At 44.4% G+C, this 26,194-nt stretch overlaps 3 protein-coding genes across 4 annotated transcripts in view; all 3 read left to right on the forward strand.

Annotated features, from left to right (window-relative positions):
• The window catches only part of jade2 (jade family PHD finger 2), a 235,657-nt gene that overhangs the window by 83,258 nt on the left and 126,205 nt on the right, over nt 1–26,194 (forward strand). The window lies entirely within an intron of this gene.
• LOC147320998 (uncharacterized) lies at nt 7,996–9,592 on the forward strand. Its single transcript, XM_086307588.1, has one exon. It carries the CDS (start codon nt 8,039–8,041, stop codon nt 9,590–9,592), a length of 1,554 nt encoding a protein of 517 aa, XP_086163714.1. The 5' UTR covers nt 7,996–8,038.
• Nucleotides 10,556–13,054, forward strand: LOC147320999 (uncharacterized). The gene has a single exon (XM_086309293.1). The coding sequence runs from the start codon at nt 10,601–10,603 to the stop codon at nt 12,974–12,976; it is 2,376 nt and encodes a 791-aa protein (XP_086165419.1). The 5' UTR covers nt 10,556–10,600; the 3' UTR covers nt 12,977–13,054.

Genomic DNA, 26,194 nt, shown 5'->3' on the forward strand with positions numbered 1-26,194 from the left:
TGTGTGTGCATCATTGTTGTTCCCCACATGGGTGTCATGTGTCATGTGAGTAAACCCAAGAGCCATGAGTGGGAGTCTGGACTGTGTGTGTTTAGGCGCCCGCATTTGTGGATGCACAGGATGTGTGTGTGTGTTTGTGTGTTTGTGTGTATCTGTTTGTGATACATCTGAGCTGTCCCTTGGGTAATTTTTTCAGTAAACACTGCTACATCTTGCATCCCTTGCTGTGCTACACCAAGTGTCTCTTACTTACACACACACACACACACACACACACACACACACACACACACACACACACACACACACACAGATGCAGACACACATGCAAAAGGCGCTACTGCATGTATTTCCTAAGTTACTTATTATTAAATAATAACTTTTTATAAGGAGCTCTGCTAGTGTTTTATCTACCAAGTACTTTCTGGCAAATGAATAAAGGAGCAGTATATTCACATTCAGCTGGCTTTTTAGTGAGGCTCTTATCCTGTGGTCGTTTGAACAGCTCAGTGTAGTGGACTGTGAGCCATTTACCTTTAGTGTGACGAGGATTCATCTCCACTTGCTGAAGTTAGGCTATACGGCCGTGGGATTAGACTGCATGGAGAGGCAATAAACTATTGGCGATTGAGACATCCGATGGGGCTAGCCGGTTAGCAGCTGAACTTTCAAAATAAAAGTGAGGGGGCTGTCGACTGGCGAATCAATCCCGGATGATGTTGGCAGCTAAAAAATAGTTTTTCTGAATATACTTTTGCACCTGTAAATATAGCCTTTTAAGTCTATATGCTGGAAACACCTTTCTTTCTTTGAAGGAAGGACTTCAACTCTGTTGAGATCCAGCAGTTCTTCTCTGCTATGGAAGATCAAAGCCCTTTGCCTTCTGCACTGTGGGTTCAACAACATCTGGACCACGCTGTCTTCCTTTTACCAATCTACCATCTGCCAGCTTCACTTGACTGTGTGTGTGTGTTGTGTCTGTATGTTTGTCTATATTAAAAAAAAAGATGGAAAGAGAGCGAGACACATGAGACGATAGATGGATAATTAAGCTTGCCTTCCATCTTTCTTTTACTGATCCATTATGTGTGTGTGTGTGCGTGTGTGTGTGTGTGTGCGTGTGTGTGTGTGTGTGTGTGTGTGTGTGTGTGTGTGCGTGTGTGCGTGCGTGTGTGTGTGTGTGTGTGTGTGTGTGTGTGTGTGCACGCTCACTTTGACTAATACTGTCACAGTAAATGTCCTTTCCTTTCTATTTGTGCGCAGTCTTCCTTTCCTCTCAGGCTGTTGCTCAAACATGTTTCAGATCAGTTTTGCAAATGCAGGTTTATTGTATTTCTTTTGTCTCTCTCTTTAACTCCTCTCTTTCTGTTTGTGTCCCCCGCCAGTATCCTCAGCCTGTTGTCAAGGTGAAGCCATTGACTTTAATGGTCACATTAGGGAACCCGGTCCACCCACTCTGGCCACTAAAACCTAACCGCCTCCAGGAGAGTAAACATTGTTTACTGCTTTTTTTTCTCCCAGTGGAGTCCTCAAGCCCAAGCCTCAAATAAAATAATATCCATTGATTTGGATGGATGCCTGGACGGACGGATAAAAGAAAGGGAAGATAAACCAAATGGAGAGCAATAGATGTAGACATTTTCATCCTCTGTTTTGAGCAGTAGCACAAAATTATTTCCAATAATATGACTTCATGTTTTTATCTGAAAAACAAAGACTCTGGGTGAGTGAGGAAAGTCGATCAGCACGGCATAAAAGCAGCTTTGGAGGCGTTTATCTCGTAAAATGGTGCTCGCATGCTTTTGCGGTGTTTTCTTGTGGCAGCATTACTTAATGAACAGCCGGTCTTTTGGTATCGCACGAGTCACTGAGGGAGGATCACTGACTCCAGTAACAGAATGTCATACAGTTGTGCTTCTTCATAAAACCACTCCATGCATCTGCATGCAGGTTTTATTGTATAATAGACCATCATATCCTCTTACAAGTCACAAACATCAACCTATTCATTGTTTAGTAGATCTCCTCCCATGGGCTAAGTCCTACCTCTTCAATGGTTTTACCTGGTGGAGCGACGGTGATGAAACACAGACTTTTCTGGAAAGCTCAGAGAATTCAGAGCACCCCTTGCATGCATAGGTAATACTTTAGAGTTTAGAGTTTTTGATTTCCTTTTGTCAAACTTGAGTGCAAATGTTTGTAGCTGCCCTGAAGCATAAAAAAACCCCATGACACATTACACCAGTAATGAACTGACTGCCTTTCCTCCCCTTTTGCCTCATTTATCAGCACGCATTGTAGAGGATGACCTTCTCAATAGCCTCTCACTGGGTATTTTCTCCTGCACCAAGGGTAAGCCACAAAAAAGAGCTGAAGTAAAAGGGAGTGAGCATTGGTGAGGGTTGTCTGCCAAATAGAAGAATGGGGACAAAAGAAAGGCAAAATGAAGGGACAGAGGCAGGGATTCAGGGTGGAGCGAATCATCCAGAGAATGAGGGATAGAGAAACTGTGGGGAGGAAGGATGTTGATGGTGGAGGAACTGAGGGAATAAGTAAACAAACAGGTAGATGAGGCGGTTGAGTGGAGCGGTACAACAACTAGATCTGCTGGGAATGACAAAAAGCAGGAAAGAGAGAGATGGACACACAGCAGAGCTTTGCTTATGCTTTAGCAAATAACAGCAAAACCCTCGTCCTTCTCCTCTCTCCTTTCCCTTGTGTTGCCTGTTCGCCTGTTTCTCTGTATGTGGGTTTAATCGAAGCTTTCAGGCACAGAATTAAAGCATGTGGGAATGTATCTCAGAGGAGCAGACTTGACGCTTTATGCCCTGCTAATGCAAAGAAGAAATTGAAACAAAGCTCATAAGAAAGGCAGCAGACACAGATCGTTTTTAAGGCTTCCTAGTAATCTGAGAAGGGAGTTAGTTGAAAATTCCTAATTTTCTGTACAATGAGGTAGTGACACCTCATCCCTGTTGCTGTTTTATTAGGTTTGCTTAGACTGATCAATACTAAAATTGGAAAATACTAAAACGTGATAACAACACTTTCCTAGACTCAACGCATTGACTATAAGTATGGACGTAGCGAAGGTGGTTTGTAAAGCCTTGATTTTATGATTTTAGCTGTTTTTGTCTTCGTGATCTATTGTCAGATATTTGTTGTAACGTATTCCAGAAAGCAGAAACACCACCAGCATAGTCTACAGCTCCAGCATAGTGATCCTCAACAGACATTTGTGAGTCAAAGCAGGCTTGCCTTTAATAATGCCTAACTTACTACCTTAAAGCAGTTGAAATAGATCTGTTATTCAAAAACAGTGACACCAGGACAGTTTTTCATGAAGGGTCAATTTATCCTAAGGTCTGGATGTGTGATGGCCATGCAATCACAATGTCCCAGAGATTTGTCACTGACCACATGGTCCCTAGTAACTCAGAAAAAATGTGACTGGTTGGTGAGCAACCTCATTACAATTCCTTTGGTTGGTCTGTAAACACAGGGGAGCAGTAGTGAAACTGTGAAAAATGCACAACCCAGAAACTTAAAGTTCTTTTGAAACATGTTGATTACAGACTTTTACTTTGAAGGCGAACGCTCTCTGGTTCTGGTTTGTGTCACACTTTTTCAAGTTTTCCTACTGCTCGGCTAGTAATTGGGGAGTATTTGCTAACAAAATTGACATCTTAAGCTAAAATTCATGTAGCCAGTCTGTGGGCTATTCCCACGGACTGTTTGCCGGCTGCAGAAAAGAGAATTATAACATACAAAGAGTTGAAGTGAAACTGTGTTAAAACAATGAAAAATGTCCACTGCAGTCATCACTACCTGTACTTTTCCCAATGCTCCACTGTCGCTTCTGTCTTTGTTGTGGTTCAGTTGACGACCAATTGGTATTTAATGACAGACACCGTCATCCACTTGCAGCATCATGCGGTTGGGATTTTGAAGAACTGCACGGGTGCAAGTTTGCAGTGGATCATTGCAGTGGATTACATCGCCTGTATGGAGAGCTTGCAGCTCTCAGAGTGCAGGCTTACTTATAGTGTTTACTTATGCAAAGAGACAGAATCGTGGGATCATTAATTACACATTACAGGCGACCACGGCAAACTGCTCGCAACCAAATGATTCACGAGGGCTGCCAGCAACCTCCAGAAACCACTCGCTACACATTTCCCCCCCCAGTGGTTGTATCATGGCCAATATGACGGACAACTCTCGAGGAGAACAAAGATCTATAAAAACTGAAAGTGTTATATACACATGGAAACATGTTTATTTTTGCTGTGACATAGGATTGTAACTAAATGCGAAACTGTCACAATTCGATGAAGGATTTGGCTGCACCTGTGGCTTGTTTTTACTGTTTTTGTTTTTTCCAAGAAGAAGATGGTGTTTGTTTTTGTGTGACTCTGCTGTGCATGTTTTTAGCAGGCACTGTTGTCTGAGGGGCTGGTGCTGGTGGTGGAGGGCTGTTTTTGAAGTGTTGGTGGGCTTACTGGAAGTGTGTCAGACAGGGGAAGAATGCAGGAAGAGGGTGGGAGTCTGCGTGCACGTGTGTGAGAAACATGGAGACGGCGCTAAGTGTAGGCTCGCACCGTTAAAGTGAAGTATGTGTATTTGGACATGTCTAAATGTGTGCATGTGTGGATGCATCCTCAAAGCTGCATTGCTTTGACCTATTATTCCACCCCCTTGTCTCAATTTCAAAGCCCACAGGGGTTCCCCGCAGTGTCTCTGGTAATAAAGCTGGGCTAAATTTATGTGTTTGATGCCTAGACACTGTGTGTTCAGTGTATAAAAATGAACACAACTATAAATTTTTGCACCCCCTGAGCGAATAGAAAAACAAATGCCATAAAGTGTGTCTTAGGTTTCCATTTTTTAATGGACATAAAAAAACAAACAAACAAAAAACAGTTAAATTAAGAATCATATTTACCGTCCCTTCAGAGTAAATTAGTTTCCCAAGCACAGGAAGAAAAGTAAGCCATACAATAACAAACACACCACAAAAACTCATATCATCCTTGGTATGTAAACATCCTGGGCCTCCCTTGGGCCTGTTTAAATAGAGAATAAAGGAATAAATATTGAGTGACGTGTTAATATTCATACTTTTAAAAGCTAGTGTGCTACAGCGTTCTGTCGAAGCCCCTGGTGGTTCAGATTCATCGAGATTGCGACATCAGAGGACGAGAATCACAACAGTTACGGCATGAAAAGAATCAAAGCTTCTGCGGATTATTAGCAGATTGTTCCGCATCTTTCCTCAGTGTGGTCAGGTTGACATGTTTTTTCCCTTGGGTGATCTGACTTTTTCTCAGAATCCAAGCCAATTACTGGACTGTTCTGCAGAGCAATTCATAATAACAAATTCCTTTCCCATAAGCTGTTGCATACTCTCTACAAACCCTCACTGAATTGAAGTTACCTACCAAATGCTTGGTAGGTAACTGGAAAAACCTTTTTTCTCCTGTAAAATAAGCCAATGACTACAGTGTTTCTGGCTGGTAGTTCTTCATAGGATGCCAGTTACTGACTTCAAGCTAGTTACGTCGGACTCTATCAAGGTTGTTATCTTGTGAATTTTACAAGGACCCAAATACAGGTGTTCAATTGTTTGTGTTCACATGCACACAGTGAACACAAACAATTGCAACCCACCAGATTTTAATCATTAATCAGTTGTTTGTTAATGCAGTGTGAAAGGCCCATATATAGGAAATGTGATATAGGAGCATTTCCAGTCTAGGATTTAAAGCTAGGTTTTTGAGAAGGACCTAGTTTGAGTTGAAATGGACTATTTTACATCAAACCCATGTCAGCTTGATTACATCAAAATGCTTCTTGTAAGCACCCATCCTCACAGCTGCTAGATGCTGCTTTAATACAATACTCGAAATTGTAATAACACCTTGCACAAATTACTTTTGACTTCTGGGAAAGAAATCTGATCTAAATTTATTCAAATAACTGAAAAAGTCTGAGACATGGCCACTGGGTGAGGCTCATACTTAATAACATTATTATACCGTCATTCAATATTTCAGAATGATATACTGGATCTGCACTGGTTCATATCTTAATAATTTCATGGCATCAGATTATCCTAATAGTGCACTTACAGGCTTGTGGTTTGCAGAGTTTCTGAAAAGTAGAAAAGGCAATAGAGCCTTCATTTGTCAGGCTCTGTGTCTACCATGAAGACCAAGCTTCAAACTTTGCATTTTGATAAAAGCTTATAGTTTTGGTGGAATCACATGATCCCGAACCACCCATTAGTCTCTTCCTGTCACTAGGGAGTTCTTCCTTCCCACTATTGCCAAGCGCTTCCTCAGGATGGTCGAATTGTTGGGGTTTTCTCTCTCATAGTGTAGTGTTTTTTTTAATTCACAGTGTAATAAAGGCAGCCGTACATCTTGGCAGACACCCTGTTTGCTTATGGTAGAGCAATTTCTCAAAATAATTATGCCAATAAATTACGGATGTTAAAATTGCTACATTTAGTGCTTAGACCCTACCAGATTGCAAGGAAGTGCTGCATTTGCTTGAGAAATGTTGATTTAGCAAAAGGAAGAAAAGAAATGGAGGGGGAAAAAACCCCTGCGTTGGCAAAAACACAAATTGCCGGCAGTGTTGCTGGAGGCTCTGCAGTGAAGCAGCTCTCAGTGGCGGGTTGCTGAAGGAGCAGAGGCAGAAAGCTGGCCTATTAACTTTTGTCTCAGAGTGACACAGAAGAGCACACATGGAGAGAGGTGGGATTAAGTGCTCTCACTTTCAGTCTGTTTTAATCATCCCTCCCTCCTTCTCTTTTCATTTCACACTCTCTCCGTGTTTCTTTCAACGTTCCTGCTCCTCGACCCATCTGCTTTCGCCAGCTCTTTGGGTTTTATCTCTCCTAGGGTTATTGGCTAAGTGGCGACGCTGGTTCAAGTTGGGTTCAGTGAGCTCAAGTCAGCTTGTGAGAGTGACTTTAGCAGTGACCTTGTCACCGTCACGCTGTGACAATGTTTGCGCCCCGCTGTTTTGAAGCGCTACGGCCGCGTCTTGAGCCAGACCTATCTGTATCCAATGTGCTTGATGCTGCCAAGTGTGTCACTCGGGCCACTGAAGTTTCAGCAGTGTCTGTCACCAGTTGTCTGCCTGACTTCAATGATTTTGTGTTTGCTGTTTAGCTTTGCTGCCTACTGTCTTTTGCCCTCTTTCTCTGTCACGATGGCTTTTTTTTTTCCCCAGACAGTATTCCCATGCTTTGTTTCGCAAACAAAAGCACAAACACTGCTTTGTTTGTCAGGAGAGGGTAAGACGGACCAAGAGAGTTCTTTTTCTAACTTCGCTCGGTGTTTCACTATGGGAATCGCCTCGGTGTGACCAACTACGGAAGCTCCAATGACACCACGTCTGTCTATGACAGACCTGTCGAGCCGTGCTCAGGGCTCCGCCCCCTCGTACTAACACGGCCGACCAGCTCCTCCTAACTCATTCTTGCTTTCTTCCCGTGAGAAACTACTTTGAGCTCCCTCAGCGCATCCAGGCTAACTTGATTAGCTGCTTAACAGTTCTCAGGCGTAGGAGTACGTCGCCGAACGCAGTTTTTCCGGTTCCAGTTTGGATCGTGCTGAGTAAGTCCTTCGAAAGAAGTGTACTTAGAGTTGCACTGTGGAACAGCAACCGCGTCAGGCGAGCTGTCCCAGCGGTTCCTGGTTTTAGTTAGCGAGGTAGCCGACGTTGTGTGACTCGGGCTAACGCGTTACGGCGAGCTGTTCGTTCAGTGTCCGGCTAGCATTAACTTGTTAGCAGGCCACGAACCACATTAGCGTCTCACTAGCATTAGCTTGTTGGTCGACGTAGGGTTCGGTTAGCATTAAGTTGCTAACGATATTGGCTAGCGGAGTGCAGCCAACGTGTCATGACGAGCTGACTCCCGCCGCGACTAGATCGGATTTAACACCCGCTGCTAGTCCTAGCTACTTACGGGCTAACGTGTCGAGACGAGCCTGGTGTAGCCTAGTCTCACCCCTTTCCGCTAACCATGTCTACGGCTCCTACTCCCGCCAAAAGGTCGGAGCCGAAGGCTAAAGAGGCTGCATCCCGCCCGTGCCCCGCATCATGCGGTGCCACCATCTCGGGCAGGGACCCTCATCCAATGTGCATCGTCTGTATGGGTGCCAAGCATGCTCAGGCTTCACTGGCGGACCCTCAGGGATGCCCACACTGTGCTTTGATGCCAGAGAAAGTCCTGGAAAGGAGGCTGAGAGTAGCAGTAACGAACAGTCAGGACCCCTGCCTGTCGGCTGCTACTGCTACGAGCGATATCCGTCATCCGCGAGCCTCCACAAGCTGGGCGGACATGATGGAAGAAGAGTCCCCGCTCATGCCCCCATCGTTCGAGGACCTCCTCGATCAAAACGTGGGCGAGCCGGGTGGCGAGGACGCGGAGGGCGATGCCGACTCCGACCTCCTCGACCTGGAGGACATGGATGAGGAACAGGAGGATGACTCTACCTTTCCTCCCCAGCAGTCCAGGCCACCGAGTGGGGCTGAAGTTGCACCCCTGGTGGACAGCAATTTGTACGAGGTCTGTAAACGGGCTGCTGCCAAGCTAGGCATCCCATGGCCAGCCGCCCAGGATGCCGAAGGGGCAGAACGTGACTTGTATGACGGCAAGAGGCTCCCACCAGCCTTGCCGCCATCAAAGCAGCTTCTGCCAGCAGTCCCAGCCTGCATGAAAGAAATGAGTCGCTATTGGTCAAGCCCTTTTAAAAGCAAGCTTCCGACCAAGGGCTGCTCTAAGCTTGAGATCCAGGGGATGGGTGAACTGGGGCTGACTGAACCCCCAGCAGTGGAGCCTTCAGTGGCGTATCACCTTCACCCTAACCGCAGGGCAATCTCAGCTTCTTCTAGCATTTCTTTGCCCAACAAGATAGATCGCCTCACGGCATCTATTTATCAAAGGACATACAAATATGCTGCACAGTCAGTGTGCTCGCTTAATGCAGTCACACTGCTATCAGCATATCAGGCAGAAATTCTGGAAGACATGGGCCGTCAGCTTGACTCGGGTTCCCCGAACCCAGCCCTCTGGGATGAAATCTGCGTGGTTAATGATCTCATTCTTCGCTCCTCCAGGGGAGCAGTCCAAGGGTGTGGTCGCGTTATGGGCCTTGCAGTCTCGGGTGAGAGAGCCTTGTGGCTAAACCTGTCAGGCCTGGGTGATGCTCAGAAGGCTGAGGTCATGGATGCAGCCTATGACCCAACCAAGGGTCTCTTGGGCCCAGCCCTGGAGAGAATGAGAGAAACAAGCACCCGCAGAAAGCAGGAGGGTGAAGCATTCAATCTCTGCTTACCCAGAAAACCTAACTCTCAGCCCCAGCAGGTGCCAAGAGCTGGCTTTGCAGCAACAGCAGCAGCTGCGAGAGGGAGACAGAGTGGGGTCAGAATGCAGAGAGGAGCAGGAGGCCAGCAGGGTGCCCACCAGGCCAAGGTAGAGAACCGAAGACCTTGGGGCAAGCATTCCTTTGCAGCAGTTGCTGCAAAGAACAAGCCGTCACACCCCGGAGAGGGAAAAAAGAAGCGGTCAGCCTAGCACACCTGCAGCATTCTGTGTCACCCCTCTTTTCTTCCCCAAAGAGAAGGAAGGTGTTAGAAGGGGTAACCAAATCACTCCAAAGTTCAGGGTCTCCGGAAGTTTCCAGTTCACCAGGAGCACCCTCTCAGTCTCCTCCTCCAGTTCAGGGAGGACAGACTTGTGGACAAATGGCGCAGTGTCACCAAACACTTCTAAACACTCTGTCTGTGTCACCAAGCACTGCCCAGAGTCACCAGACACTTCACTGTGGTTTGGGGGTAACAAAAGAAATAAAACGTGCATTTCTGCAGCCAGGCAGTTTGCCAAGGGCAGAATGTCCCCCCAGTTTCAAAATAAAAACAAAAGAAAATCACTGCAATTTGTCTTTGTTCCCAGCGGGGGGAGCTCACGCTCTTCCCGAGGGGGAGAGCCCCAACTCCTTCCGGGAGACAGGGGTGACGTCACGCTACCGCTTCTTCAGAGGCCCGCTCGCAGAGCGGCTGGAGCGGTGGCGCGCATGCGCAGTTCATCCCTGGGTCTTGTCAACCATTTCCCATGGTTACAGACTACAGTTTGCGGCAAAACCACCGAGATTCGGCGGAGTGTTAGCTTCTGTGGCCAGTCGCGATTCAGCGAATGTGCTGGAGGAGGAAATATCCTCCCTGTTACACAAACAGGCGATCGGAGCGGTTCCGAGCGAAGAAGCTCAGCAGGGCTTTTACTCCCGCTATTTCCTCATCCCGAAAAAGGACGGAACGTCGCTCCGTCCTATTCTGGATCTGCGTGTGTTAAACAAGCATTTGAGAAAGTACACGTTCAGAATGCTCACACACAAGACGCTTTGTCGCTCAATTCACACAGGCGATTGGTTTGTTACAATCGACCTATCAGACGCATATTTTCACATTTAGTAGGAGCCATTTATCCTCCACACAGGAAATATCTCAGGTTCGCTTATCAGAGCGTAGCGTACGAGTTTCAAACTATCCCATTCGGGCTATCCTTAGCTCCGAGGGTGTTCAGCAAATGTGTGGAGGCAGCGCTGTCTCCGTTAAGGAACAGCGGCATCAGAATATTTTCTTACATAGACGATTATCTAATATGCTCACGATCGCGCGAGCAGGCGATCAAAGACTCCGAGGTGGTGGTGAATCACCTCACGGAGCTTGGGTTCACTATCAACCTGGAAAAGAGCCACTTGGAACCCGCACAGTTTACAGAGTATCTGGGGCTCAGAATAGACTCCATCTCTTATCGTATCGCACTTTCAGAGCGGAGGATCGCATCCTTCACTCACTGTCTTTCCCGTTTTCAGCTGGGGAAAGTCGTGCGGTTCCGACTCTGTCTCCGCCTCCTCGGCCTCATGGCCTCGGTGATATCGGTGGTACACTTGGGGCTGCTTATGATGAGAGATTTTCAGCGGTGGGTCGCTTCTCTGCAGCTGTGCCCTCGCCGACATCTCAGTCGTGGTGTAAAAATAACGCAGCCGTGTATTGCGGCTCTCCGGCCCTGGAGGAGCCCGACAGCTCTCGCGGCGGGGGTACCGCTCGGGGCAGTATCATCCAGGGTGACGCTGACCACAGATGCATCCCTGTCAGGTTGGGGTGCAACTATGATGGGCAGAGCAGTGAATGGCGTTTGGTCACAGAGACTCACTCTGAATCACATAAATGTGCTGGAGCTCCGCGCGGTGCTCCTAGCCTTACGGCATTTTCTGCCGTATCTCCGGGGTCAACATGTTTTAGTGAAAACAGACAACTCCACTGTAGTTGCTTATATCAACCGCCAGGGCGGCACCCGTTCCCGGCAGCTACACAGGTTAGCCAGGGAAATAATTATGTGGAGCAGCACTCGGCTCCTCTCCCTTCGGGCAACTCACGTGCCAGGAATTCTGAACAGGGGGGCGGACCTCCTGTCCAGAGGAAATCCACTGTTCGGAGAATGGAGGCTTCACCCACAGGTGGTGGAGCAGATTTGGCAGAGATACGGCCGGGCTGCCGTAGATCTCTTCGCCTCGCGAGAAAACACACAGTGCCCCCTGTTTTTCTCCCTGTCAGACGCACACGCGCCACTGGGCGTGGATGCGCTGGCCCATCCTTGGCCAAAAACTCTGCTGTATGCTTTCCCTCCCCTCAGCCTGATCTCCCCAACACTGATCAGAGTGAGGGATCAGGGGCTGTCTCTGATTTTAATAGCTCCACGGTGGCCATCCAAACACTGGATAGCAGAAATCATCCAGCTTCTGGTGGACGAGCCATGGCCACTCCCCATCCGCAGGGACCTTCTGTCTCAGGCGCGGGGGGAGATATACCATCCCCATCCAGACCAGGTTGCTCTCTGGGCCTGGCCCGTGAAAGGTGGAATTTGAAGGCAGCAGGCATGCCTCCGAAGGTTATTGAAACCATTCAGAATGCCAGAGCCTCCTCCACCCGTTCCATTTACAGCAGTAAATGGCGTGTTTTTGAAGAGTGGTGCCATGAAAAGCAGATTATCCCTTTTCAGTGTTCAGTGGTGGAGCTGTTGTGTTTTCTTCAAGACTTGCTGGACAAAAGGAAAGCTTTTTCCACTATAAAGGTCTATTTAGCAGCTATTTCAGCCTGCCACGTGGGGTTTGGTGATAAACCTGCTGGGCAGCACCCCCTTGTAGGTCGCTTCATGAGAGGAGCGCGTCGAACGCTCCCAGTTTCTAGACCACTGGTCCCTTTATGGGATCTGTCAGTCGTTTTAGACGCCCTCTCCCACCACCCCTTTGAGCCTATTGGGGCAGTGGGGTTGAAGTTTCTCTCTCTTAAAACCACTCTGCTGTTGGCTCTAACCACAGCCAAGCGAGTTAGTGAATTACAGGCTCTGTCTATTCACCCCTCTTGTCTACAGTTGGCCCCGGGACTCACTAAAGCACTCCTGAGGCCTAACCCAGCCTTTGTCCCTAAAGTGTTGGAAACATCATACAGGTGCCCTACAGTAGAGCTCCTAGCTTTTCACCCCCCTCCATTCTCTTCCGAGAGGGAGCAGAGGCTGAACACTTTGTGCCCTGTCCGGGCCTTGGGGACTTATGTTGACAGAACAGCTGGATTCAGGAAGTCGGATCAGCTGTTTGTTTCCTGGGCCTCCCCTCACAAGGGCAGGCCCGTATCACGCCAGAGACTAGCTCATTGGATTGTAGAGGCCTTAGCTCTGGCTTATAGCTGTAAGGGCTTGCAGGCCCCCCCGGGACTCCGAGCACACTCCACTAGGGGTGTGGCCACATCCTGGGCGTTGTTCAGAGGTGTATCAGTCCAGGATATTTGTGCGGCAGCAAGCTGGGCTACGCCGCACACGTTTGTCCGGTTTTATCGGCTGGATGTTGCACAGTCATCCCTGGCTCAGACGGTGCTGGATTCTGGTGCCTCAGGTTCGACCTGAGATCCTGGAGTAGCACTGGAGAGTAGCTTCGGGAGCTGGCGCAATCCGGGAGTGGGCCATATCTCCCATAGTGAAACACCGAGCGAAGTTAGAAAAAGAACGTTGGGTTACTTAACGTAATCCCTGGTTCTTTGATAACAGAGTGAGGTGTTTCACCAACACTTCCCTCCTTGCTTAGGCACGGAAAGAAATCTGCTTGGAATGAGTTAGGAGGAGCTGGTCGGCCGTGTTAGTACGAGGGGGCGGAGCCCTGAGCACGGCTCGACAGGTCTGTCATAGACAGACGTGGTGTCATTGGAGCTTCCGTAGTTGGTCACGCCGAGGCGATTCCCATAGTGAAACACCTCACTCTGTTATTAAAGAACCAGGGATTACGTTAAGTAACCCAACGATTTCTCCTCAGCCAAACACACATGATATTTGAACTAGCCAAATGTATCTGGACACACGGGCTCTGCACACATGCAATAATTGGACATTTCATTCCAAAAATCACAGGAATTAGCGTGCTGCTGTAACAGCCTTCGCACTCCTGGGAAAGCTTTCCTCGTGGTTTTGGAAACTGGCTGGAGAGATTTGCTTCCATTCAGCCACAAGAACATTAATGAGGTTGCCCACTGATGTTGGGCGATAAGTGGCTGGCTCACAGTCAGCCCTTCGATTCATCCCACAAGTTTTCTGTGAGATTGAGGTCAGGGCTCTGTGCAGGCCAGACCATACTGCGTGAACCATTTTCTTTGTGGACCTTGCTTTGTCCGTGGGGGCATTGTCCTGCTGAAACAGGAACAGGACATTCCCTAAAATGTGGCCACAAAGTTGGAAGCACGCTATTGTCTAAAATGTCATCGTGCGGCACACAGCAAAGACACAGACCAAAAGCACACAATTGCGTATGAACATCTGTGTCCATATACATACAAGCTGCACGAGTTTCTTTGGGAAATGTGCACGTTCACGTTCTTTAACTCACTTTGCACCGAAGTGAGTGTTTGTAAGCTGTGTTTGGATCGTTGTGCACAGTGACCACTTCTGTCTGTGCTAGGTTTTTCATTTGCTGAATAGTAATGTGCGTGTTAGAATTTCAGAGCTCATGACTCTTCCACCCTGATGCTTGTTAAGAGCGATGACAACGAACTGATTCTGGACAGTTTATCGGAGCTAATTGGTTGTATACTCCTTCCCAGAAACGCTCCTCCTTGCTATCTCTCTCACTCACACTCGCGGACACACTTTCGCTTCATGCTTGACAACATGACAGCAAAACCACATTTCTCTCTCCCTCCCTCAGCCACCAACTGGTTTGTGTTAATATTCATGACCTGTATATGTTTCACAGAACTGAAAACACTTGACTGTCTGCTCCCATCATTTTCTCTTGCTGTGTGTTTGCTTGTGTGTGTGTGGTGTTTAAAGTGCCAAGGGAAGGACGGTTCTTCATTTTGTATTTATAGTCCCCCCCCCACATCTCACACACACACACACACACACACACACACACACACACACACACACACACACACACACACACACACACACACACTTTTCCTTATCTGCTTGTCTGTATTCAGGGCAGCACACTGGGCTTTGATAGGGAGAAGGAGTGAGTTAGGACAGTCTTCTGGCGCTTCTTCTGAAATAGAAGATAGCGCTATTATAAATCAGAGATTAAATTCGATTAGATTTGATTAGATTAAATCATCCCTGTGGGGAAATCAGGTCATCGCTTGCGCAGATAGCAGCCTGCAGCAGAAATAAAAACAACCACAGAAAAACATGCAAATGAAACGAGTGAAAAATGGAAAATTGTAGCCATAAGATGACCCACAGCCAGCGTTTCCTACACTTAAACTGAACCCTGGCCCAGCCTCCCAAGTATATTAATGGCTACTGAAGTATTTTACTGTCTTCTAAAAATCTGCTTGACATTGCAGTCCGTGATTAATTAACTAGTTGACAGTGTTTCCACACCCTTCCCCTCTTATATTGTTCGAAGACACTAATCGCCAGTGTTGCATGCTTTCTGAAGTTTTTTCTTCAGAAAGCATGCAACACTGGCGACAGAAGATATTTTCAGACATTTTGGAAAAATTCTTGTTGTATTTTGTTTTCTTGAAACTTTTAAATCCATTTTCCCTCCACCACTCAAAATTTAAAATCATTTTCTCAATTTTATGTTGTTTTCTCAGAAGTTTCAGTTACTAGGTTGTAAAGTTTAAGACACCTAGCCCAAAACCGTGACTTATGGATGGCAAAAAATGTTTACCGTTAACCATCTCCCAAGTAAAGTTAGTCTGTGATTGGTTCTAGTGACTGGGCATCATGTGTGGTGTACTGTCGTGTGTGTAATGTCAAGGTTTTACTCTTCGGCTCACCTGTGCTCATAGTAAGTGGTGAGAATGCACTCTCTACTAACCACTCTATGGCTGTTTTTATTTCTGCTGCAGGCTGCTCTCTGCACAAGCAATGAGCCGATTTCCACACAGGGATGACTTTTTGGAAAACAACCCAACAACTTTTAAATAAATGTGAAATCTCAGCACTGTTTTCTTTAACCTGTTATGGTGATTCAGTCAGATGACACTGTGGTTTTAAAACTAAGATTTTACCTTTGCAGAGAAGAATACCTGAAATATTCTAATGACCGAAGTAGCTGACTATCACTACTACAGCTATAAATGAGAGTCACTGAATTTCATTACAAGACTGGGTTCTGATGGTTCAACATTAGAGTCAAAGTTCTTAAAGAGCTGTGATGTCTTACTTTTTTCCTGTTGGTCAGCTCTTTTTTTTTTTCTTAAGGTTTTTGCTTTTATTTGCTGGTCACATTAGAAGGCCAATAACATGAGGAGAGAGCACAGCATTACACTTGGAACATTGTGGCCAAATGGCATGCATCTTAACTACTAAGCCACCAGGATGCTTCAGGCTTCTCATTTTAGCCAGTACTGACAGTCACTGTTGCCAGGAGTGATAAAAATTGCCCCCAGCAGATTGTATCAGACGTAGCCGACTAATGTTAGTGCCTCAAGTAATTTGATGGCCAAAAATCTTTTTGAGGGGTGTTGTTTGGTTAATGTGCTTGCAGATACCCAGACACTGGCTTGTGTAAGTACCTCTTTCATATACTGCACTGATGAGTTGACAGTGTTAGGCTACGTTCACATTGCAGGTCTTAATGCTCAATTCCGATTTTTTGATCAAATCCAATTTTTTTGTCTGCTTGTTCACACTACAAATAAAATGCGACAGCGAACGCGCTCTAGTGTGAACGCTCAAAGCGGCCCGCATGCGCAAAAGAAGACGTTACACACAACGCGCTCTGTTTAGACCCAGAGCAAACAATATTGTTTGACTGATGGCCGCTAATATAAAGACTTCGGACTTTACGTTTCCCAATTTTTGCTTTAAGTTATTTTGTTATTTACATAATAATGTAGATAACCTAATAATTATCTTTATTGCTGTTTTAGTGGAGCGGTGCTTCAAAGGATAGTTGCAGATTTTTGTCAGAATCTGCAGATTATGCAGTACAAATAAAATGGTCACGTTTCTCCAACGTTGTCTTTCCAACAGTTTCACTAACATCTACACTGGATGGCCAGGAAGCGTTCGCGATGTCTTCTCGGGCGCTTCTCCGGAGCTGATAATTGGCGTCTGTCTTGTGTCAGTGACGTAAAAGACGGATTTAATGCGACGTGACCGTTCAAACTGCAGTCGCTTTCTAAAACATCGGATATGTATCGGATTCAGTACCACATACGAAAGTGACCCAGATCGGGTTTGAAAATATCGGATTTGTGCCGTTCACACTGTCATACCATGATCGGATATGGGTCGCATTGTCACGGTCCAGGTCAGCGGCCGTGTGAAGAGTGGAAGGAGGACTCAAACGCAGCACTATTTCAGACGTGAAGGGTGATTTATTGACAATACCAAACATAAAGTGGAGATGGCAAAACTGAACTAAGGACGAACTAAACTGGGAGAAACTACACAAAGGAGTGGCAAACCTGAACATGAAGGGAGAACAGCAGGGAGAGCACGCAGAGGATTTCACAGGGTATGAACACAGACGACGCGACGAGGAGCAGAGGAAAACACACACTATAAGTACACAGAGAGACACTGGGAAATCACACACAGGTGGGAGACACAGCTGGACCTGGTTAACCTGACGAGACAGGGGAACACTGACACCAGGGACCAATAGAGGGAGCACAAGCTCAGAACCCAGTACCTAAAATCCCAAAACACAAACCATCCCAAAACAGCCCATGAATAATAAAGAGAATAATAACAATAAAGAACACTGAGTCATGGTCGCAGGACCATGACACGCATAGGGTCAAGAAAATCGGATTTGATGCGCTTTCGCCTGCAGTGTGAACGTAGCCTTAGTAATAGTGTAGGTTGTGTAGGAATCACACTTTCAGCGATTGCATGTAAAGACCTGAGAGATATATGTGGCTGTGGTTTCAGTGGAAGAATGGCTCTGAAGAAGCCAGATTTGGTCACAAGAGAAGTCCAAAAGTGAGTGTTTAAACCTAAAACACGGTGGAGGCTCTGTCTTTGTTTGGGGCTGCATTTCAGACAGTGGATGTTAGGATTCTTGTCAAAATTGAAGGAATCGTGAACTCAGGACAGTACCATCAGATTTTGATCCACCATTGAATGCTATCTGGAAATTATCTGATTGGCAATGGCTTCATCTTTCAGCGTGACAATGATCCCTAATCTCACTGCCAGTGCAATAAAATCATACCTGGACAGAACACACAGAAGACGCTGGAACAGCATCAGTCATGGGTCGGCCTGCCCATCTTGTTGTCTCGCCTGTTGTCGGTTGAATGTCTTTTGCTAGTACATCTCTACTAGCCTCTGCCTGTGTGGACACCATTTAAGATGGACCAGGTCTCTACTGAATCCCTTTCAGTATCTGTGTACAGTTCTCCCTTAATGTCACACAAAAGAACGTGAAACCACCAAGTTAGTTTTTGACAAAGCAGATGTACGGGGAGCTACAATACTGTAATAAAACCTCAAAAATCAAGTTCCAGAAGTGGAAAAATGAGGGAATGAAGAAATATTCACCTAGTCGTAATAAAGACCTAATCTGTACTTAATCATTTCTGGTTATTCATCTAACAATATTCTGTTTACAAGTCTTATTTTAATCTCCGAGGCTTTTACTTTCAGTATTTGCATATGCTGAAAGACGAACAAAGGTGAATTCAATTTGTGGAACTGATGATGGATTCAAATTAGATAAAATGCTATTTAACCCCGGCCATATTACTGAGAAGGTCGCAGGTGTGAAAGTGTAACTGATGGGCTGTGAGGCAAAGAGGTGATGAAAACACAGTTTCACCCACGCGTGTGTGTGTGTGTGTGTGTGTGTGTGTGTGTGTACTGAAACCTCATATAGAAATGTAATCCTTTCCATCAAGTCATCAAGTCAGTGTAGAAAGGGCTTAGTGCATGTATATATATACACGCACGCACACACCACTGTATAAACACCATAACACACTGCATTTGTTCCTGGAGAAAGGTGAGTCATCCTCATCCCGCAGCCGATGAAAAGCAATTTACACACACATGCGTACACACACACACACACACACACACACACACACACACACACACACACACACACACACACACACACACACACACAAAGCATGTCCAGTAAGTTTAATGACATCATCCAAAGCAGGATAGCAGGTGAGGGCTGAGATTACCACCTTCCCTCATTTTTCTGTCCCTTTATTGTCTTCCTTTTGCTCTTTCCTCCTCCACCTGATCTTACTTCTTTTTCTTCCTTTTTTTTTTTCTCTCTGGCTCAGTAGCCCTCTATCTTTTTTTCTCTTACTCTCTGGTCTCTTATCTTGTAAAGGAGCTTTTTTAAAACCACTCCCACACACCTACTCTGATCTGTCTTACAGAAGCATACCAGCAAACACATGTATGCACATACATCCACGGACACATACTGTTTGCAAATTGCATCATGCATGTAATGAGGGCCGAGCCCTCAAACACAACTGGGCATTCGCAGACACGCACATACTGGTGCACACAGTGACCCACACCGCAGCTGCAACTTGCACAAGCGCTCACACCATCTCATATTCATAAATGCTGAGATAACAAACACACACAGTGAAGAGCAGAGGCTAGGCAGTGCTATCGGACTGAAAACCTGTCAAGATGTTTTTCCACAAGACTCTTTATTTGTTCCACCATCTATTTTTCTGCAGTGCTTTATTGGATCTGAATGAGGAGGCACACTTTTAAAACTCCAGGCTGTAGTGTCGAGTGAACCAAAGGGCACACTAAAGCTGTCAAAATGTTTGAAAATGATCTTGGGACTTAAACGCTGCCTCAGATAGCACATGGCAGTCAAACGTGGGTTTTTTTGTTTGTTTTTAATGTGGTGTCCTGCTAGAAATATGAGCTGATATAAAACAGACATAGTTTCAGTTGTGGGGAATGATGGCAGACTCTATCAAGCTATATTTCAGTCTTCAACGCAAAACATTTCAGTAGGTTTGAGAGGTGGAGTGGTGTCACCCCTCATTGTGAGCAGAACAGGCAGATTTATGTCTTCTTAAACAACCCATAATATTTTGTCACATTAACACAAAACATGGCAAATTTAAGATGTTACTTACACACACAAACCTGTTGTGCAAAAATTTGGAATGATGTGTAAAAATGTTGAAAAGGCAAAAAACCTGACGTTCCCCTAGGCTGACTCCAATCTCAATAGAGTCCCTTATTAAAATGCCTTTCTTTATAGCATTAGAAAATACTTTTATAGCCTTGTACAAAACACCATTGCTTCTATTAGTAGTTTCCCTGCTCATAGAAATTTTGATTGGGTAAATGTTTTATTTTAAATTTCTGTTATACTTCTTTGAAGTCTTAGACAAATCCGTTGCTTTGGGCGCAGCTGGTAGATTGTAACGTTGATTCACGTGGCTACAAAAAAACACAGATACACAGAATTCTGCAGAAACTTGCGCTCACTGTCTCAGTGGACTTGCAGACACAGATAGTATAAGCCTAGCCTAACCCAGAAAATTCTCAGCAGTTTTTAAAATTAGACTAAATATCTAACTAAATTTGCATACAGGAGTTCTAATTTGTGTTATTTTTGCTGTATCTGGCATTTTCGTGCAATTGATTTAAAAAAATTGTGTAATTTATTCAGGTTTTTCAGGGGAAAAACATTCCAGTGATGATGTAGACGTCTCAAGAAACCTATAAAAACCCAGGTTTGAAATGTGATACACTTTACATTACTGGGCTAATTTGCTAGTCGTTAAAACAAGCCCCGGCTAGTTTCGCACATCCTTAGCACTAATTAGCTTACACATAGCTTTATAACCAGTTCGTTTCAATACAAGTTTAATATGAATAAATACATTACTGTAAATATGTAACTGTACATACTGAAATGACGTCATTTCAAACTGAATTTCTTTTGTTACTGCTCCCCACCTGCAGTACCTTTCTATTCCACTAGGGGGCCCGACTCGCACTCTGGGAATCACTGGTCTACGATATTACTGGCGCCCTCACAGACATGTGACTTATCCATTTCATGAGCACTAACCCTATCGTACCCCCATACTACATGAATGCCTTGAATCAGACTTTCACACTATGATGCTACATCCTGGTCCAGTTCATTTCTCCATCGATCCTTTTTCGCTTGTCCAAAGGCAGGGTCATGGTTTGGCTGGAGATATCCCGAGCTGTCACAGAGCGAGAGGCAGGGTACACCCTGGACAGGTAGCCGTCTGTCACACGGCTAACACAGAGAGACACATTCACTCCAGTTCATTCCTGTGGTTAAGAAATACAGATTTACTCTTTCATTCATGTCCAATTACCATAAAACAACTCACATCGGCATCAGTGAAAAGGTACTAAAGTGGCTTGTTGGTTGCTGTGGAGTCTTCCCAAGGTTGTGTTCAAATTGGCACTGAATTAAATAAACAACACTGCCTTCAGTCATATCAGTAGGATGCAACTGAAAGTGTGCTTGCTTAAAAAAATATAAAAAAACAGACCAAAAAAAGGTAGACTGTCTAGCAATAGTCAACACGTTTTCCAGATTGGGGGGGTATCATTTACTATTTATAATAATGTTACTAAAAATGAATAATAAATTCTTAATTGTGCAGCGTTTTCGACTCAAAAAGCCTTTGACATGACAGAATCATATGCAGATCAGTGTTTATTTTTTATGCAGCTCCATATTTTTTTTTTGCCTGTTTGCAAAGTAAGTCCAGCCAACACTCTGCAGTTGCACAGATAAAACTCACTATTGTAGCAATATTAGCCTGAACAATAATATTTTTAGATTATAATTTCAAATGAGCCCATGTGTGTGTGTGTGTGTGTGTGTGTGTGTGTGTGTGTGTGTGTGTGTGTGTGTGTGTGTTCAGCCGAGAGATGAATGAGGGAGGAGTTAATGTTGACAGAGCTGCACAATGAAGGCGTTTCCCACCAGTGTGGCTGTCCCATTCATTGTGTCAGTGTGTATGAATGTGTGTATACAGACTCTTGCTAGCAGTTTGTGTTTACTTGCGTCTGTATTTTCTCTCTGTCTGTCTGTTTCGGTGCATGGTTGTCTGTGTTTGTTTTTCAGCCTTTTCATCTGTTTTTCCTCAATGTGTGTGTGTATTTTTTTTCTGGTTGTGTGTGCGCTTTAACCAGCTACTCCCCCCACTTTCCCAGCATGGACTCACACACACACACATGCACGCACACACGCGTGCGCGGTGCCTCTCTTGTGAACTGGCCGAGCGTTGTGTAATCATTTATATAAAGATGTATTAGTGTTTCCTCTTAAAAGGAACATAGGGAACATTGTGGCTCAGCTGGGTGACACTCCTCCCCTGCTTTGAGGATGAACTGTGGAAAACTTGTCAACATCAAAGTTGTTAACATCATTCTTCACAAAACAAAGATCAGAGCTTGTTTTTGTAAGGCGTGGGGGCATGTAAAGTGAGAAATAATTTGTACGTAATGGTGAAGTAATGTTTTACTGATTTTTCCTGAAAGTGATTGCTACCCTCTTAAAGGGGCAGTACACCAATTGCATTGTCATACCTTCCATACAAAGTGAGTTTGTGGAGTTTTTTTGTTTTGCTGCTTTCTATGAGAGTTTAACTAGAAATCGCACCATAGAAAGTGATGATCTGCAAACACAGGTCGTTTTATTAGCCACACCGTGCTCGCATTGACTTCAGAACTACCTTAATTCCTGTTTCTAGCTTACGGAATTGGGCCCTTGTGATGTCGTTTGCTTCTTCAAGGTATACAGATGTGCTCCTTGGTGCATACCTTGGTTGTAATAAGGGCTTAATACTCAAGTTACTGTTGGCTTCGTATCAGCTTGAAGCATCTTCTCTAAACCTTAGTTATGGTTGTGCTAACAAATCCTGCAAGTAGGGCATGCATGACTCACTAAAATCACTGCTGCCATGTATTTGGTTGATTAGATATTTGCATTAACAAGAGGTTGAACAGGTACACCTAAAAACAAAAGTTACCAGCAGCTGTCATTCTTTTTCAAAGCTATTCATTTGGCCGACAGTTGTAGCAGCGTTCAAGCAAAGACTTCCGGCTGATGTAAATAATGTAGGTTTCAAATACCCGGGTCTGCAGATGTCTGCAAACATATTGTGCTTTGGTTCGAAACTCCTAACAGATGCTTATTCTGCTTTTTTTTTTGTCCTCGTCTCTGGGTTTAATAGAATTCAAACTCATTCATCGAGAAACTGTAAGAGTAATTATCAGATTGCATGATCTAATGGTCAGCACCGGCCTTCACTTTGGCTGGAAAATAATAAACAACATTATCTGCAGGCTGTCAGCTGTAGTTATTTAAATTGTGCGTACAGCTTGACAGGTGAAATTAAGCTGTGTGATATGGTCAGCGCAAGCTTTTCACGTGCTTTCGTGTATCCTGCCAAACATGGTTTGTTAGTGGAAGAAATTCCAGCGTGCACTAACGATCAAAAGTGGACTGGTAAACTTTTAATGAAATCAGAATTTTTTTCTGTGTTACCTCCAATCAGAATTTGATATTTTAAGCGTCAGACTCACTTTTAGTGCACATATGATAGCTGCATTTGTGTTATTTCCTTAATGAATTATTGAGAGCCAATCAAATCTCTGGCATTTCGGTAGTAATGGGAGACTGTGTGCTATAATTACCTGGCGGAGTTTAGGCTAAACCTCATTTTCTTTTATTTTGCCCCACACAGAAGTTTGTGACGGCTGATTGTCTTTTGCTTTGGATGTTATCCTTGTTTATTTAATAGCATCTAATCCCACATGATATTTTGAGCCCCCAGGTAGAAAAAAAGTGCCACAAAACATGAGAAACATCCTCAGCGTCTCCTATCTGCTCTCACTCGCGCTTTCTTTCCCACTTTTTTTCAGTGTCTCGCCCCTCTAACTGTCTCTCTCTCTCTTTCTCGTCTGTGCCTCTCGACTAACTGGGTGGAAAATATGAATGAAAACATTCCCCCGCCTTGTTTGCCCAGACCCTGCTCCGGGCGCAAATACACAACCCATCCCTCTCTCTCTTTGCGTTTTTCTTTCTCATATCCCCCTCGCTGCATACATTTCTTTTCTTCTTGTTATTGTACGCTTTGTCTCTTTTGTTAAACATTATTTGCACATAACTGAGGACCGGGGCAGAAAGAAAAAATTTTGATGTTTCTTATTTTTATATTACTGTTTATGTTGGATCTGTGGGAGTTTGGAGAGGGGAGAGGGAAGGCAAACAGGATGGCATACTGAGAGTGGTGTGTCTGTGTGTGTGTGTTTGCGCTTGTGTGTATTTATTAGTGTGTGGTTAGTGTGTGATTTTTGTATGTACTCTGAGGAAGTTTTGACTGTGTGCATGTGCTTTTGAGTCTATGTTTATGTACTCTGCATTATCTGTGTGTAAGTTATGCATTGTTTGTTTGTGTGTGTGTGTATGTGTGTGTTTCCGTGCAGACGCCTGCAGTGCTTTAGAGAAACACTGTTAAGAAGTCTGAGTAATATCCATGACAACGGGCAGACCGCACTGGCATCTGAACCACTGAACAAAGTGGCAGCTCACTATAAATGCACTCTGACATTGGTTTCCTGTGTACACAGTGCCTGAAATTCAATCCCCTTGTTCTCATGGGTTAAGGGATAAACCAAAAGGGCAAAATTATGCACTCATATTCTTGCATTGTAAATCCTTTTTAAAAAAAATAGTTTTTCAAGAATATCTAAAAACTGAGCCCATAGTATAAATTACAGTTTACCTCTTTACTCTTAAAACCACTGATATTTGCTATTTTTAGGATTTTGCATTTGTTTTGAAGTACATTACTTTGAGTGGAGCTTCTTGCAGCAAATAGTTTAGATTTCCCTCGAGAGTTTCTAGCAGTCATAGACTGTATATAAAGATGGGATACAGCTTGTCTTCTTTGTAATGGCCAGCAGGGCGAATGGAAGGAAGTCTGTGAGGAATTCACTCCGTTCTCACTCGATTTATTACGCCGGTAAACATTTTTCTTAGGGTTTTATCATCTTAATTGCTTTTTTTAAAGTCAGGTTTAACACAATATCATAGTACTTTGTTACTGACAAATTTGACCTGAGTTTCAGGCCTAGCGATTGCTTAGCAACCATCTAGCAACCACTGGTCGCAAAAAGTGTGTGGCAGCTGAGGTTACTGGATACTGTTGTGAAATCGGCCTAGACATTGGTCAGTGCTCTAGGGAAAGTGTGTACAGTGCTCCCTCGCTATATTGCGGTTCACCTTTCGCGGCCTCACTTATTCGCAGATTTTTTGGGGGGTGCAATTTTGCATACTCTTTTTTTTTTTTTTTTTTTTTTTTTAACAGCACATTGTGTTCTGCATCCTGAACACAATGTGCTGATTGACAATGGCTGTAGACCAGTGTTGGTCAAGTTACTTGAAAAAAGTAATCAGTAACTAATTACTGATTACTTCCCCAAAAGAGTAATCCCGTTACTTTACTGATTACTTATTTTCAAAAGTAATTAATTACTTAGTTACTTAGTTACTTTTAAAAACACGATTTACAACCTTTTAACTTTATGCATCAAGCAAAAATTAAATTATATGCAACATTCTCTGACTTGAAGAAATTAGTTTAACATTTAAACCTATTTTCTGCACATTCCAGTACATAAAATAAAATATTTTTTGTGTTTACACTCAGTCTTTCAAATAGATGCAAGTAAAACACAGCAGAAAGTAAATAAAATCAAAGACTAGCGGTCCTGTTGCTCTATTTTCACCTGTAAAGCAGGAGTGAGGCAGGCGGAGGTGTGCTCTGGTGCAGGTGTGGCACAGCGGTCAGTGGAAGAATCTGCGAGTTTCTCTGTGAATTTCCCATTACGTCGTTGCGCACTCGGAGCTTGTTTAGGGTTTTTTTCGGAGTAAAAAGAAGTTTTCTTCCCACGCACAACGGACGCTAATGTTTTTGTCACTTTTTATGGAATCAAACTCAAAGTAAGGTCAGTACTTCCACACTTTAAACGCTGCACGCTCATACTCTCTCCTGCACTGATATATGATCCATTGTTGATCTGCAGACAGCTGTTGTCACGAACGTCGCACTCGCTTACATCACTGTCATGAGACATTCTTGCAAACAAATCACGGTTTTAGTAACGCAGTAATGCAGCGTTCCTACGGGAAAGTAACGGTAATCTAATTACCGTTTTTGCAATAGTAATCCCTTACTTTACTCATTACTTGAAAAAAGTAATCCGATTACAGTAACGCGTAACGCGTTACTGCCCATCTCTGCTGTAGACCATTGTCAATCAATCTCGTGCCGTGTCTCCTGTGTGGTGCAGAATGCGGTCAGCTTGTCGAATTTACATAAATCTTCGATCGCTAGCAGTGTGAGTCTAAAGTGCTGTACGGCATGTTTGTAAGTTTTCTCCCCAACAAACACAACAATGTCGATGAAACGACGTCACCTGCGGTGGCTTTGGTTTCATTCTGTAATACTGCACTTATTTTTCTTCAAGGTTTGAACTTTGAGTGTTTAAACAAGAGAGAAAAGTGTGAAAATGTTTATGCCTGTCTGAGAAAAGTGTCTGAAGTATGTAGTGAGGGGTTTTACAGCCTTAAAACATCTATAAAAATTGTAAAAAAATTTTAAAAAAAAATCA

Source organism: Aulonocara sp. 'chitande type north' Nkhata Bay, linkage group LG10 (genome assembly GCF_057382095.1).
Source record: "Aulonocara sp. 'chitande type north' Nkhata Bay isolate Kocher_YH1m ecotype deep benthic linkage group LG10, A_spYH_male_GT1.1, whole genome shotgun sequence".
NCBI lineage: Eukaryota > Metazoa > Chordata > Actinopteri > Cichliformes > Cichlidae > Aulonocara > Aulonocara sp. 'chitande type north' Nkhata Bay.